The sequence below is a fragment of the Pygoscelis adeliae genome, unplaced genomic scaffold (assembly GCF_000699105.1).
Source record: "Pygoscelis adeliae isolate BGI_AS28 unplaced genomic scaffold, ASM69910v1 Scaffold318, whole genome shotgun sequence".
Classification (NCBI taxonomy): Eukaryota; Metazoa; Chordata; class Aves; order Sphenisciformes; family Spheniscidae; genus Pygoscelis; species Pygoscelis adeliae.
The window spans coordinates 3,132,154-3,148,979 of NW_008825430.1; the positions used below are offsets into that span (position 1 = coordinate 3,132,154).

Consider the following 16,826-nt stretch of genomic DNA (forward strand, 5'->3'; position numbering starts at 1 on the left):
TCTTTCCCTCTCTGGTTTGCCAGACATCCATCCCAATGCCTGTATTTGCAAACCCTTGAATGTTTAAGGAGTGTGCAAATGTCAAGTGTAGATTCTGGATTGATGCTGTTCTGGAAAGCTGACTCAAAGTGTGTCCTTGAAATGTGCTTTCAAGTAAAAGGTATTGTGGGGTTTAACTGTAATTTCCTCCTTTTTAGATATCGATGAGTGCAGTATAATGAATGGTGGCTGTGAGAACTTCTGTACAAACTCGGAGGGCAGCTATGAATGTAGCTGTAAACAAGGCTTTGCACTCATGCCAGACCACAGGACATGCACTGGTAAGGGAGATTTTGGGAACTTTTCCACCGGAAGGGTTTATTTCAATAGTTCAAAAATGGACCTTCTTTTTAAGATTAAAGCTATTGTAATTAATATACTGTTAAAAAAAAAAAAGTAATTAATGCATGGAAAGTGAAGTTCTTTTTCTAAAGTAAACATCTCCAAAGTATCAGAATTGGACAACTGCAGACTGAATCGCTTTGAAGGGAATTGATTCTTCATAATTTCAGAAAGCGTACAAGTTGATTCTGAGTTTCGTAACAAAAAGCTGTAATTTTTTCAGTAGGAGATAAATTTTCTCTCTTAAGGTATTATATTAGATAGAAATCCAAAATGTGTTGAGGTCAATGGAAAGAATCATCATAAACATAAGCCAAAATGCTCTGCATGTGTACTGTGTGGTTATATTGGAGAGAGCATAGACAGAAATTCTAGAAAAGGAGCTGATTGCCCTGTTCTGTGGTTGTGTGGTATCTGCTCTTAAGCAAGCAAGAAAATTCCTATTTTTAATTCTTTGTTTAGTCAAATGCAAGTATGCTGCATTACTTCAAAACTGACTGACTTTCAGACAAACTGAAATCTGAATAGCATGAATCTTCCTTAGGAAACAGCTTTCTTGCGCTCTAAACAGGGTTTGCAAGAAAATTTTCAGAGCTCTGTAATGTCTGGGTGTTCTCCTTTGGGAGTCTGGGAGTCATAATCCCAGTAAGTGAATTGTACTTGGTGATTTCCACATAGGTTACTGGAAAGATAATTCTACCCTACTCTTCCCTTCTTGCTGCACAACCACCGGCCCGCTGAGGCATGTGAATATTTGCCAGCTATTTGCCAGTTCTATCCAAGAGCTCCTTGAAGAGCATGAGAAATACAACAGGGTTAATTTCTTGGAATAGATTTGCCTTTATAGTTGAACAAATGGAGAGTTTTCTATACTGAATTAATAGAGAGAGCTCGCACTTAGAATTTGTAAATATTTATAGACCTCTGACCAGGGTCTCAATTACCCTGAGGCCACTCGCTACCATTCCAAAGGATAAAAGAGCCTTAAAGCATAGTTAAATGTAGTTTGCCCCCTCATTGTAGTTCACGCTGTCAGAAAGATGTAAAGATTAACATCTCCTGAAGAGATGTCAATTACCTATATAATATATAAATATCTGGTGAACATTCAAAATCCGCATGCTGAAATTTTGCCTCTGCCCAACCTGAGAGAAAAATAAGAAAAAATTTATTTTGTGCCATTTTCTACTCACTGCACTGAATATCTGATTTTACTGCGTTAGATGTTTGTGCATGGTACAAGATATAGTAGCACTGTGACCTGAGTATGTGAAACACCTATTTTACATTTTCAGTTTGCTCTCTGTGTGAACATGTCTTTTATCTTTAACATCACACAAAGCTGGAAGCCATTACAGAATGTATTTCTTGATAATTGAGCTGGTAAGAATGCTGTTCAGTTCAGTAGTAGGTCAGGTTTGAATTGGTGAGGTTATGCATAAATAATCAGCTCAATTAGGAGAAACAACAGGTTCTTTGTCAGCTGATTTTCCCCCAACTGTGAAATCAGTACAGTGACAGGTTAGTAAATAAAGTTCTTTATTTCTGTCATTATTATCCCCATTTCTAGACCTTCATTTTGCATGTTAATTCAAATTCCATTCCAAATTAACATTTCCAGGCTAATGTCCGTGCCAACATTATTTGCTTGTTAAGATGAACAGGGACTGGTCAGCCTTCTTCGTTGCAGAAGTTGTGTATCCACACAAGCACTAGCTGCTAGAAATACAGAAGAGTAATGAACATAATATTTTAAGTTAAAGTGAGTTCATTTTCTGCAGCTGCATAATTACTGCAATCCACAATAGACTGGTCTGATAATGAGTTACACCCTTTCTCTTGGAGGGGGTTCCTGAATCTTGTCCTTTTTGTGCTGATTTTTTTCCCATGGTATCACTAGGCAGAGCTTCTGATTTTTGCTCTTGCTGGTCTACGTTGGTGCTGACACAGGGATATTCTAGGGATTTTTACAAGGAACACTAATATAACCCCAGGGACTCTGAAAGATTCCAGACCTTAGCATGGCTGCATTAATATAATAAAGTGTCTGCTTCTGCAGTTTGGCCCCAATCAGTGATGGCCAATTTCATGAATTGAGAAAACAACTTACATGCTAGAGGATGTAACTATATGGCTGGCCTGGCCAGTCAGCTGAAATGCTAAAAAACCCCATAAAATCTCTTAGTGAAATAAATGTATGTACTGTAATTATTCCCGTCATGAGTTCAACTCTGTGTTTCCAGTTTGTCACCACCCTTGAGACCTGTAGAGGTATTCTGCATGTACGACGGCTTTTTTGAGCTCTGTAAAGTCCGATATTTTTGTCACTGAATTTGACTTCGGAGCTTCCATTGACTTCAACAATGATGGACTGTATCCAAGAATCTCCAATTGTATGTGGCCATGTGGTATGACAAAGGTTCTGGGTTGTTTTTTTTTTTTCTGTCAGTGACTTTTTCACCTACAAAGTTTGTTCCTGTTCCCATTGGAGTCAGAGGGGAACGTTTGCCGCTGACTTTAGCTGGAGATGAAGGGCTCACTCATCAGGACAATTTTGCAATGTACCGTTCAGTTATTTGCAGGGATTCAATCTTCATCATGTTTATCAGCGCATTAAAATGCTTGCCATGATTATAGTTAGTTGCATTGCATAAAGGTAGCATATTTTAATCTGATTTTTCCCTGTAGATATTGACGAGTGTGAAGACAATCCTAACATCTGTGATGGAGGCCAGTGTACAAACATCCCAGGAGAATACAGATGTCTTTGCTATGATGGCTTCATGGCATCTGAAGACATGAAGACTTGCATAGGTAAGTGAAAGTACATATTTTCCAATCTGCATTAACTAGGGAAAAATTATTTATTACGGCGCTATTTCCAAGTAGGCAGACAATGATATTTAAAGAGCATTGCTCTCATGCCCTAATTTTGGCCACCTGACCATAGGACCAGCCCCATTGCACAAACTGTTTATCAAATGCAGATGTAATCTCTGTATATCCCTGTAGATTGGGATGCAAAACATGATCTTTGGGTCCTCTTCCAGTGAGGTTTTTATGCAGCTCAGATGAAAGAGTGCTTGCAGGAAGGAAGTGCTGGTGGATGACACCATGGGAAATTTCTAGCAAGATAAATCACCAGTGTTGATTTAAACTTGTCTCTAAGACAAAACTATGTGCAAGTGCTGTACTTTGGTAGAACAAAGTCATGAAACAGTGTATCTCCAAAACTAAATTTTCACATTTAAATTAAATATCTGGAGCATATTTGAGGAGAAATGTTTGTACAAAACTAGCTAATGTATGCATGCATATTTAAATGTATATACACACGCATACATATACATAGAAAGCATCAATAAATAGTCATAGTCATTCTTTGGATAACATGCTGAATCTTAGCCTCTATTTTTAAGGAAAGTTGGAATTCAAGGTATGCTAATACAGATAAGGTAATATAGCAGTGTTAAACCAGATCTTGAAATGTACACTAGGTATGGAATAACTAACCTAAGCAGTTTTCTCTTTGGATACGTGGACCATTTTTGTACCAAAACATCATATCTCAAGAGACTTTGCCAGTGACTTTCTAAGAATTTTATTTAATAAATCTTCATTCATGGGTTTTTTTAGATGTTAATGAGTGTGATCTGCATCCAAACATCTGTCTGAGTGGAACCTGTGAGAATACAAAAGGCTCGTTTATCTGTCATTGCGATATGGGATATTCAGGCAAGAAAGGCACAACCGGTTGCACAGGTATGTTTTAAAGTTTAATTATTAACTTTTAATTAAAACTTGTGAGTCTGCATGCCATTTTCGCGAGTGTTCAAAACCACCTCTCTCTGTGCTTCTTTTCACTTATTTGTGCGAAATATTGTATCTCTTATCCAAATTTGCTGAGCTTGCGTTCTGCTGAACTTCAGTGGCACGGCATTCGGTGGCACATGCTGCTTCTGCTGAAACGAGTGACAAAATGCCCACTGCATTGTTGTTGGTCTAAGAGAACAGAAAATGCCATTGCCTCTAACTCGACAGACTCCTGAGGACCTCAGTGCATTTGGATTAGTGAATTGTATACTGTGCATGCAAATAACAGGTATCTGTTCCAAGCGTTATTTTGGCAAACACAGATGGCTTGAAATATGTGCTAAAATTTATTTTCAGTTTTTGCAAAGTGGCAACAATACAGCTACTCAACTACATTATATCAGCAAAATCAGAATTTGCATCATTTCGTGTATTGCCAGCAAACAGAAATGAGACTCGAACATACAGGCTCCGAGGGCACGATATTAATAATTCTAGTGCTGGTATCTCAAGCCAAGGTGTTGAGAGTCTTAGGCTTTGCCCAAATATGAATGCAAACATATGTTTAATATAATTTTTAATGTAGACTTAGGGTAAACACATTTCTGGCAAAGTCTTTGAGACAAACTTTTATTCTTAGTCTGCCCTTATTGTACAGAGTTAATAATATACTTCTGTAAGTGCCTCAAATATATGAAGTTGTTTTTTTACAGCTCTCATAGAACAATCTGAGAGCTGGAGCTGTACTTTGCATATTGGACCGTGGACGAATAGTTCTGCATTAGTAACAGCTGCCTTTGACTTACATATGAACTGATCTAAATCCAAGAAATCCCTAATTGTACCCTGTAGACCAACATTTCAGTGTTCTTTGTTTCTGTGCTAAATTATATGAAGATCTCCAGTACTCTAGACCTGAAAATCCTCGTGCTGATCAGTTACACATGGCGCAGCTATCACTCCCAGCGTAACGAGTGATGGTCAGGAGCAGTCAGGGAAGATGAAGCAACTAGTAGAAGGCAAAAGACAGCGAAAGGTCATGGAGGCAGGGGAGGAATATGAGGTACGGCTTCTGGGGAAGTGCCTGGAAATAGCCACCATTCTGGCAGCATGTGACACAGGGTAGTGGCAAATGTCCCAAGCAATACTTTTTTTTGTTAAGGGAGAGGCAGGGAAATCCCTCCCTCCTGGTCCCAGCCAAGCCCAGCCCTCTGGAGGGACGCTGTCTGCCATGTGGGCTCTTCCCACCGCCTCGCACGTCTTTATCTTTCCCTCAACCCATCCTCTGCTGCTTTTGGCTATATGCCGGTGTCCCAGGGAGGATGGCACTCACAAGGAAAACCACCAGGAGCCTTAATTACAACAGATGCTGTAGAGGGGCTCAGTAATTTGAAAGCAGCCAGTGGTCTAAGACAAAAAGGTGAAGTATCGGTTATGCTGATACAGCTGAGATGGGACCATACTCAAATCGCCAAAATCTTTTGGATTTAAATAAGAAAGGGGAGGAAGCAGAGCAGGAACTTTCTAGGTTGGTTTCATGCTGAAGAAACTGTGTGGATACAAGTCCCATTGTGACTACAGTGTGCAGATTCTCACATTCTGGTTTTTAAAAAGCCTGATTTACTGGTGGAGACCTTTGAATTCCCCACCCCACACTGTTTGCACAGTATTAGAGCAGAGCTGAAGTTCCCAGGCTGAGGTACTGCAGACCATGGGAGCATCCCTCAAGACTTCTTCTGGAGGGACCTTGCCAACAGCACCTTGACCCCAGGTTTCAATTCTTGTTTTACAGACAGATCAAAAGCATCCACAGTTTTTAGGAACTCCCGTGGAAAAAAATTACAAAAATGTGTACAACGCTTTGAATGGGAGGTCCTCTGTTTCATGAGAACAACTAAATAACGTCCTCTGGGTTCCATTACAGTTTTGTCTAAATATTTCAGCTCCCTTGTCATTACTGATTGTTTCCATTTTAACAAATAAACATGGTTTTTTTCCCCCAATCATTTAACAGTATTCAGAATCCACCCACTGCCTTACATTCCCATCCCACACAGATGTTAGTTCCCCCCCTCCTTGGTTTTCAGTAAGAATGTGGACAGAGTTTAGTAACAAAAATATAATTTAAAAAAAATTATGCAAAAATACACATTGTAGATGCAGGTTTCCTAGGCAAAGTGCTACGAGTGGTTTAATTCCCATTCACAAGGCAAACTGTGGCATGACTGACATAAGGCGATTGATTTGAGATTTTTCTAGGCAGGCAATTGTACGTAGCCACTAGAGAGAAGATTGCAAAGTTTTCCCCTATCCCGGTTCCAGATTGCCCAGCTTTATGACACATATCTTGCCTCTGCTTTTTCTGTCAATAAAGTATACATGTACTTGTGCAGAGATGAAATCCTGTATTGGCACTTGCATTTGTGTTTTGTGATTCATCACCACTCTGGAGTATTGCCTGTAAATTTGCAATATTTCACTGTTGATGTAGAGCCTTAGATTTACTTGCTCTGGTATTTTCAAAGAGGAACAAATTCTTCTCTGACTCTCTCCCGTCCATCCTTGCCAGTTACGGCTGTGTGCGCAGACCTCCTGTTTGCTCCTGATGGAACTGTGCTTGCACAGGCTGAGGGCACTCTTCACAGAGTCAAACTGAACAAGGTGAACTTGGGGGCAGAAGTTGCCCAAGGTGGTCATCAGATCAAAAATAAATGTGCTTTAAAAGTCAGCTGGATTTCTCCACCGCAGGCTCAGGGAGTTGGAGGGCTGAGACCAGGCTCTGACTCTGCGAGGGCCACGCTGGTGCCATCTGGAGAAAGGCTAGTGGAGTATGTTCAGCTGCGGCCTTGGTGTGGGGTGTGAGGTTAGAGAGTCTGGTCTTGAACATCACTTGCTGTCATCCAGTAGTAATGGTGACAGTGGATAAAGGAGGAGTGAGTGCACGCTGCATCCTTGCATGGCTGACAATAACGTGGTTATAAAGAGAAGGACACCTGATACGGTGAAAGGAAGAGGTGAGCCCTGTCATTTGCCCTCAGAAATAGGTCCATAAGGTTTTGTGACTTGTACAATGCGCTTGCCTCTCTCCCCTGCCTTTGGCTTCTGGCCATTAATAATACGCTGTGTTTCAGTCTTGATGGCACAAGAGAGTTCTGGTATCAGTGAAACAAATACATTTCCCCTTATGAATCTGGGAGCTGGCTGTGTCAGGCCAAATACCAGAAGATAATAATATTAAGATGCTGCCCGCCAAATGGGGGTATTACAGAAGGAGCGTATTGTGAGTAGGCGTCTGTCCAGCAATAACATGCTGCACCCCAGGCTGATGACGTAAAGATGGATGGCAGGCAAGAGCTGAACTGCCCCATGTGAAACTCCAAGAGGTGCTTACGGTGCAGTATGCTGAATAAAATCCAAGAGTGATTCCAAAAGAGAAAACAATTTTACAGGTACAGAGATCAGAACAGGGGAATTTTTCCATATATTTTTCTACTGGTGTGAGCGCTAAGTTGAAATTCACAGTCTTCTCCCTCTGAAAAGCCTTCCCTTTTACCTACCTGATTACATGGGCAGCGACCCAGGAGGAGGAAATGCCTTGTGACTTCCACCAGACGACTGGCCCTGTGGGAATCGGGCCCAGGCTTGAAATACCAGTGAAACATCAGTGTGATAAAATGCACAGCTACACAGAGAGTGCCAAAAAAATTAAAAAGTCAGAAAATGCTTAAGGGATTTGCATAATTGCTGACAAACAGTACTGATTTATAGGCAGAGACTGAATTAAATTCACGCTTTGCTAAGAATCCGTATAGACTATTGAAGCCCCAATGAAACTTAACAGAAAACGTAGATGGTACACAGAGTACCTTGAGGGTTTCATGCCCTGTGATGAATGTGTGGATTTTTGTGGGTTGATGTTCGCTCTCATTCTGTTCAAACGCAGAGGAATGACTTGGGTGTTTCCAGAATATAGGTGAGAATACAGTGACTTATCCCCATGCTCCTCTCTGGCAGACTGTAATGGTCCACTTCCAGACTGCGTAGAGATGCGCTGTGCAGATACTGGCTAGTCGTTTCTTTCCTTTGGTTGCCACGTTTGCAAGCATAGTGCCAACATGACAGGTATATACGATGTGTATTTTCGCTGCACATTCACAGCCCTAAAAATTTGTGCCTCTGTGATTTATGGGAGAGACGCTTTATTAATTGCCAAAGGCTTGAGAGAAAAAATATTTGTCCAGAGAAAAGAACTGAAGGAGCCAACAAAATAGGGTGACTGACAGTTTTTTTCCCCAGAGTGCTCGGGATTGTTATGATGTCAGATCTGCATATTATTTGCCATGCGTATTCTCATCTGTTGTAGGCAGACAACTCCCTTAGTGTTAATGGGAGTTGTGCAATTACAAAGCTGAGAACATGTGTGCAGCAGGACTGGGGCACAATGGGACCGGCTGAGGATGCAGTGTCAGTCTCGGATTGGAATGTCTTTATTTTCCTTGGCTTGTCACAACCTCGTACTGGAGGCAGAAGGAGAAGGTTGATATAAATCAGTGACTCACTCCTTTACTCTTCAGTGAAAATCCCCCTGAAGTCAATGGGAATAGGCCATCATTGTGTGAAACCTCTGACTAGAGTAGTGTCCTCCTGTGTGCTCTTTGGGTCATGATACCTTTACTCAGACTGAGTAATGCCTTTCTCTTCAAACAATTATACGAAAATAGCTGGGGTATTTGAAGAGTGTAGTACTGTTTGTACTGCCATGCAGACAGCACAATCTGGACTCTTCCTCTTAGTAAAGTTATTTATGTTGAGTTAATTTTTCCCCTACAGAGCTCAACTTCTCCTTTTTGTTTCATTCTGTGAAGCCATAATTCAATACTTATGGCAACATAAATCCATATTAAGCTCCAGTATAAGCAGGCATAAATTCCATTGATTTCACTGCCCCGTTTACACAGGACTCTGTTTGGTCTGAGATCTCTTTTGTCTTGGAAATAATTGCAATGCAATAAATTTAGGCTTATAACTCAGCTGTGCAATGAAAGGAGAGAATAGGGATTATAGCAAAGCAACACCTGAGTTAAATGCAGTTAGCTTTGAAAATAAGTAAAATCTGGGATGAAGCCTGTGATGGTATTTTATATGCCTTAATCAGCTTTCGTTCAAGGATATGAAAACCTTTCCATGCATCAATGAAATAAGCCCTGCAATGTCCTTGTTAAAGGTAGATGGTATTAGAAAATACATTTTGCATTCCCTATTTGATCTTTACCCAGGCAGAAGGCATTGAAATCTATTGATTTTTTTTTTTTTTTTTTTCCTGGAAAAAAGCTGAAAAGGATTTCAAGATTTTGTTCAAAGCAAGTGGAATGGCATTTCAGTGGATGATCTCTGAGAAGGTTGATCCCCTTATAAATAGCCATGCTTGGATATAGATTTGTGCTCACGACTTTCATCCCGCAGAAGATTCCAAGCTTTTTAGTGTGCGTGTCAAATAGCTGACAGGGGAACAAGTGTCCAGTGCAAGGGCACCAGTGTCACGGTGCTGCTGTTCCACTGAGAGATGTTAACGGGGCCTCTCGGGTGCAAAGAGTTAGCGGGTCAGTGCGAGGTGGGTTGGAACGGAGTCCACAGTCACTTTATGTAGAGTGGAAAATTTGTTTTAGATTGCCTTAAATTTGAGCCTGAGTGTGACTTCATTGCGGTGTAGCTGTTGCATGCAAGTTTCTGTTTGTGTTTGCTGGTGGTTTAAAAGAATTCTTGGCAGAAATCTCTCCAGTGATGATGGTTTTTGTGTTGTTTTGTTGCGCTCTGCAGGGTATAAGGAAGCATGTGATTGTATGTTTCCAAGCATCAAATAATCAAATACAGTGCAATCTTAATGTTAGCAGTGGTTTAACAGTTTGGGTTTTAAAATCATGTAAAGGTTGAAATATAGAGTGTTTGCCTCAGCTTTTTTATGTCAATGCATACTGTAGCTGACCTCTCAAAATTCCTTCTAGTCTTTTCCTTCAGCCCAAGCCAAAATGAGGGTTTTTTTTTTTCTGACCACCCTTAAGATTTTTGACAGACACTAGTTTCCTGTTCAGGGTGATGTTATCTTCGTATGAGTTTCTGCACATGCTAAAGGCAAATATGCTCTGAGATTATCTGCTCCTGACCCTTTTTTTAAGTTTTAAAAAGTTAAGTGTCCATTTGCATGTTTTCAGGCTTGTTGGTGCAGTCAACGTTCATTAATAGTAGATTCCAGCTGCCAGATTTGGATCTATAGCTAGACTTCAGCATTCAGATTGTGGGAATACTCATGTCTGGGGTTTTGATTCAGAGTGATGCCTCATTTAGAAAGAAACCCAGAAAAGTAAGACTGGATGCAAGTCCACTGTACAGACTTTAAAAAACAGCGAAACAAAACAAACGAAACAGTGGGTTTGGGTAATTTCTGGACTTGACTATTTAATTGTAGGATGACAGACATATATTGTCCACTTCTTAGTCACGTGTAGCCTGTGTGAAAAGACAAAATATACGTACAGGGCATAGAGAAAGGACATAGAGCCTTTTGTCTAAAGAAGGGTGGGCAGAAAAACCTAAGAAAGGGTTACGAAGGAAATGGTTAAGAAGGTACCTGGACACTTTCCCCAATGGCTTCACTCTCTTGCCCTCTTTAAAGATGTAAATGTTTTTAGGTACAATGGTAGGGAGACTGAAGTCTGTGTTTTAGGGGCTGAGAACCCCAAAGGTTGTTACATGGTTGATGGCTGATGCCTTGTCTTAATCATCTTCTCGAGAGGGGTCTGAGCTGGGTTTTTGTGTGTGGAATCATCCAGAGTTTGAGAGCTTGTTTTTCCTTTCCATCAGCTATTGTACAGAATGAGGTGATTTGGCTTACTGCAACAGCAAAGGCACCTGGGAGGGCTGAAAAAATTGGTATAAATATTAAGTGGTTTGATGTGAATTCTAGATAATTTACATCCTGCATGGAAGTAAAGCACAGTTAGAGAGAGCTCGGTTACAGAAAACACTGTAAAATCCATAGCTCAGATGTGTAAGAAAATTCCTGCCGGTTTTGTTTTAGTTACCAGTAGTAATTTCTGAAAACTTTGCCTTTGAGTTTATACATTCTCCAAGTACTTATATGGGGCATTAATATTGTTTTGTGACAAGGAAGAATGGAGTTCAGTTTGTTTCTTTCTGTCTATACGTTTTGTCATTGCCAGAGAATGCCCAAGAATGAAAATAAGGTGAAAATAGCAAGTACTGAAATAGAATATGCTGGCATGAACGCATATGTTGAAGATTGGATGACTTTCTGCCTGGTGTCTCCAAGGATGCTGACTTTTTTCCACTGCATTAGGTTTCCTGAGTTCTTAATAAACTGCATGCCTGATGAGCTTTGTGTCCATCAGCTGTCACGTTAAATACAGTGGTACAGCCCGTCCTCCACCTTCCACAGTCTCTGGCAAAGCAGAACCTGGCTTCGTTAACTGCCTAGGGATAATCCTAGGAGGAGTTTGCAGGTGATGCCCAGCTGGTGTTCGTCGGCATCCTTGCAGATACGGTGCGGGCTGTGGAGTGCTGCATTCCAGGAGACCCTGGGCAGCAGAGTTGCCTTTTAGCAAACCATGCAACGTAGAGCCACCCGAGTCCCCCTCTTGGGACTCCAGGATGGGCAGATGGGAAAGCTGTCCCCTTTCCCTCAGTCATGTTAAGGTATGGTCAAGATGCAAGCCAGTACATTGTAGTGGTATCTCTTTATTGTCAGGGGAGCACAGGTCTTCACACCAGCCCTTAGTCATCAAATCTGACCCACAACCTATTGCAAAGCTGCTTGACAAACACACATCCCAGGGTGCTGAACACCTGCAGTGGTAATCTTTATGGATGCTAGTCCTCTTCTTCCCGAAGGCTGTGTGGCCTCACACTCTTTTGGAGCATACCAGTTAGAAAAAGAAGGGAAACCTGAGTTACTGTTTTCCTCCTTGAATATAAAAGTTACCAGGCTTTGGCGGGAACTGCAGAAGTACAGCTTTATATGCCTATCAGAAGAATAGATAGTAGGGCAGCACGTGCTTGAAATATGCTACATGCTTCTTTGCTTTGCTTTGTTGTGATTTTATTTCTCTTCTGCTTCATTTTTAAATGTCTTGTTATAAAGAAATGCCAAGCTTGCTTTCGTGTTCACATTGTCTTTCTTGAGAAATTCCAGTATCAGGTGTCTGGATATGACAAAGTTTGATCCATGAGCTCTTCAAACATCTTTCTGTTTTTACAGATATCAATGAGTGTGAAATCGGAGCCCATAACTGCGATAGACACGCCATATGTACAAACACAGCAGGAAGTTTCAAATGTAGCTGCAGCCCTGGCTGGATTGGAAACGGTATCAAGTGCACAGGTGAGGGTCATACGCATTTCTATTTATTTTGTAAGGTCAGACCAAAACTGGGTTCTAGCAATTCTGAAAAAAACAATACCACACCTACAAATTGAGAAGACAAATGGTTATCAAGCTTGTTAGGTCGATTTGACATGATCTGTTGGAGGACAAATTCTCCGCCACGGTAACTGTGAAATCAGCGTTATCTCATGTTTGGCTCGTGAGATGGTCAAAACAGACTGGACCATGGAGAGAGAGGCTGTGTCCTTGAGGGCAGCTGATGGGAGGCAGTGAGAAGTCTCCTGGTGCTCCCCGTGAAAACAAGATACAGGTCTTAGTTTTGAGAGTGCCCTGCAGCTTCCTCATTCACAGATACCTTGTCAGACTTCTTTGTTGGGCACAGCTAATAAGCTGTGCCTACTTTTCCAGTCAGATGACCCCAAATATGTGTATATTTTATTATGGAAGATTATTTAAAGTAGAGCTTCTGTGTGCCATATGCTATTTAAAGTTTGTATTCATGGTGTGTTTTTTTTAACTGATGTTGCTTTTTTCTTTTCTTTTTTTTTCTTTTTTATTATTTTAAAGATCTGGATGAGTGCTCCAATGGAACCCACATGTGCAGCCCACATGCTGACTGCAAGAATACAATGGGCTCTTACCGCTGCCTGTGTAAAGAAGGTTATACTGGGGATGGCTTCACTTGTACAGGTGAGCTTTCTTAGGGGAGCATTGGATGACCTCCAGTGGTCCCTTGCAACCTAAGTTAGTCTACGATTCAATACAGAAAAATAGCTTTTAAGCATTTGAAATTATTCTCTAATATGTCATCTTCCGTTATCTTCTACTTCACTTAAGTTGCCGTAACTTGAAAGAAATACTGTGTATTATACCTAGTCTAAAGCAGTCACTCTTTTCACTTGATAAAATGCAAGTTTTCATTGAGCTTTTCATGTTAGTTGGAGTGGGTGGCAAAATTGTTAAAACAATGCTTGATCATGTAATTTGGCTAGTTAGTAAACCAGTCCATTGGCTACCCACCTTAATATTTAAATAATAGGGCACACGCATTAAAATTACTTCATAAAATTGCCTAAAAATGCTTGTTCTTTCCACAAGTGAGTGTGTGCTCTCTACCCTCTTTACTGCATCATCCTGAGAGATGGTGTCAGGATGCAGTGCTGACATGTAGAATGATGGAAGTAGCTGCTTCTGAAACCTCATTTTATAAACTGTAAATGTGATTATAAAACATTGCTAGAGAGATGTTTCCCACCCACGCTTCAGTCTTCTGGTTTGAAGAACAGATTAGCTCATGTAAGCTTAGTCATGAGGAGCCCTGCAATTACACTAAGGATATTAGTGTTGCTGGTGATGCTGCATGGAGGGTGACCCTGTTTGGAATAAAGCCATGTGATAGACAGCTGGTGGGCCAGGTTTTCAGCTGGTGCAAATCAGCGGCACTCTATCAACTACAGCAGGTTTTTATGGCATCTGAGAATCTGGCTCAGCAGGTTTAAGGCTGAATTTGAATCTTTCCAAATTGTAAACGGACCCTGGGATTCTGTTTACTTCTCTCCGTATAATTTACTCTTGAATCTGATTTAGCTTCTTTAGTGGCCTTCATAACCCAGTGCTTTTTGTTACTTTCCCATATGATGATTTCCAGGAGTCTATAAACTACATCTTTCAAATGGAGTGCTTATGGAGTGTCTGCATTCAGTAGAACTTCTTTTTTTTTTTTTTTAAATTTGGAAACTTTGTTGTTCATGGATTCAAGAGGTGGCTGGGACTCAAACTAGGGCATGCAAGTGTTCTGTGAGCCCTCTGCCAAAGTGTGCAGCATTCACCCTGGTAGGTACTACCTTTGGTTTGCCAGCCGTGGGCTTTTACAAGCTCACACTGCCAGCCAGACTCTGTTGTAACAAGTAGGGTGTTACTGTGATGTATAAAATTTCAGCTGGAGAGTAAGGGCCACAATCTATCTGAAGGGCAGCGTAGTCCAGTAGCAAGGCTGTTTTTCTCATCCGCTGTTAACCTGCAGTTTAATTTTGATCAAGTTATTTTCACCTCAGTGCCACCTTTTGTCAGTGTTTTGTATGTTTGGCACGGAGACCGCCTATTACCATACATTTGCTCATTACACAGTAAACTTCTTTTTTCAATTGCTGCCTCTAGGCTTTGCTGTAATAGAAACAATAGCTATAATAAAATTCACGTGCTCATTCTGAGCCTGAATTTGACCCTGTGTACTGCCTCCAACTGTTAGTAGCTGTAGCTACTTTAGGAGTCTGTGCCTCTCTCTGATTATCCTTTTGATCAGAAGCTGTATTTCAACATGTCGGAAACATACCAAGCTGTTACATGTAATAGCCTCTGCACGTAACTAGATTGCAGTTTCTTCTGCAAGTTTTCAGACCTAGCAGGATAATTAAAATCCTTGGAACACTGCATGCTTCAGCTGAAACAAATGTCGGTGAGAAAACCACGTTTACTGTAAACCTGCAATTTCTCTTCCTTTTACAGACCTCGATGAATGCTCAGAAAACTTGAATCTCTGTGAAAATGGGCAGTGCCTCAATGCCCCTGGAGGATATCGCTGTGAATGTGATATGGGATTTTTGCCAAGTCCAGATGGGAAAGCATGTGAAGGTAATTCTCTGTAAGCTTTAAACAACACTCAACAAATTCTGCCTTAATAATATTTTATGTTTGAAAAATTTTACAATTGGTTCCAGTTGTGGTTGCATTGAGAACTGCATGAAAATTGTCAATAGTAGTTGCTTTTTTTCAGTTTATACATTTATTATGGGCCTCTAGGTGTTCATCTACCTATTGTATATAGAGAGAACAGCTTTTTGGAGCCTGTCTTACGACATATTATTTGTGGGTCTGATTGGTGATCCAAATGGCACTGTCAGCTGCCATTTCGTCTTGGTCATTTGTACCCAGTTCTTCATTTTATTCATAACAGTTAAACAGATAAAAGTTGTTACTTTGCCTTGGTGTATATGAGGCTGAAAAACACTGATTTGGTAGCTAATACAGTGAACATGCTTTGAAGGCTTCTGTGAGGTGCAGAATCAGAGTCTGAAGCCTTGCAGAAAGTTTATACAACCACCAAAAAAAAAAATCCCATGAGTATTTGTTCAGTTTTGAAAGTGAGTTGTCAGTTAACTGTTTACAACTCGTTCATGAGAGCTTTGCATATGCAAAGATTCACAAAAATCAAATAATAAACATGTTACCAACATGGCTAAGGTCATATATTTGATTGTAACATTTGAAATCCTCAGTTGATAAAGAGCTAATCAGAAGCAGCCGTATCATCTGACATAGTAATAACTCATAGTAACTGGTATTTGATGGAGTTCATAAGTACATCACTATAAATAGGATTTTTTCCCCTGAGAAGTGTTCTGTGTATTTCTTTAGTAATCTACCAAGAGAAATAATTTGAGAGTGAATTTTTATGTAAACTAATACAATATTAGGTTTCATAATGTTTCATGAAACAATTTACTTTCAAACCTTTTAGCTAACTTTAAATAGCTTATAAAGAGGCTAGCTCCTGTTGCTAAAACAGACTTTCCTTGGTGTCTCAGATGTGTACACTAAATGCAGTATTTTAAGGTCCTTCGTAAACACACACTTTTTTATTGTATCAAATTGATTGTTCTTCGTGCAGTGCATACAGCATTCAGTAAATACTGAATCAGATGCAATGATTTGGACACAAGGCACAGACGTGAGCTCTGCTTGCCAAACTTGAGATCTGTCAAATGCAGAAACCTGAAGATGAGCGTCAAATTCATTTTGGGCACACGCTTTTCCTTTGCTGATGTCCAGCTTTCTGCAGATGACTGCTGATTTAGAATAAACTTCATTTTTTAAAGCGTATCTCCTGCCATGTTTAATTTTGCTACTTGTCAGATTAGCCCGCTAATAAGCTCAGATGGTTTCTGGCATGGCTTCCAGAGACACTGGAAAAAGCCTTTTGCCCAAAAACAAAAGGTTATGGATTAGGTTCCTTAGGCTCCAAACATAAATCTCGCATGTTATTTTTTCTGGTCTTACACGGTGTGCAGGAGCAGTTGGCTTGCAGATCCATGTTTTCTGAACCTTTTTGCAGTTCTCTCTGTCTATATCTTAAAAAGATAAGGAAACCTTGTATTTTTCCTGTCCTGTTCCTCTATCAGATATTGATGAGTGCTCACTTCCTAACATCTGTGTCTACGGTACTTGTCATAACCTC

At 40.5% G+C, this 16,826-nt stretch overlaps 1 protein-coding gene across 1 annotated transcript in view; it reads left to right on the forward strand.

Annotated features, from left to right (window-relative positions):
• FBN1 (fibrillin 1) overlaps nt 1-16,826 on the forward strand; it is a 141,841-nt gene that overhangs the window by 87,707 nt on the left and 37,308 nt on the right. The window contains exons 28-34 of the mRNA XM_009330946.1: nt 198-320; nt 3,070-3,195; nt 4,018-4,143; nt 12,467-12,589; nt 13,160-13,282; nt 15,098-15,223; nt 16,771-16,826. The exon at nt 16,771-16,826 is cut by the window's right edge and continues 82 nt beyond it. Coding sequence (XP_009329221.1) covers nt 198-320; nt 3,070-3,195; nt 4,018-4,143; nt 12,467-12,589; nt 13,160-13,282; nt 15,098-15,223; nt 16,771-16,826 — 803 coding nt within the window. The remainder of the gene's footprint in view (nt 1-197; nt 321-3,069; nt 3,196-4,017; nt 4,144-12,466; nt 12,590-13,159; nt 13,283-15,097; nt 15,224-16,770) is intronic.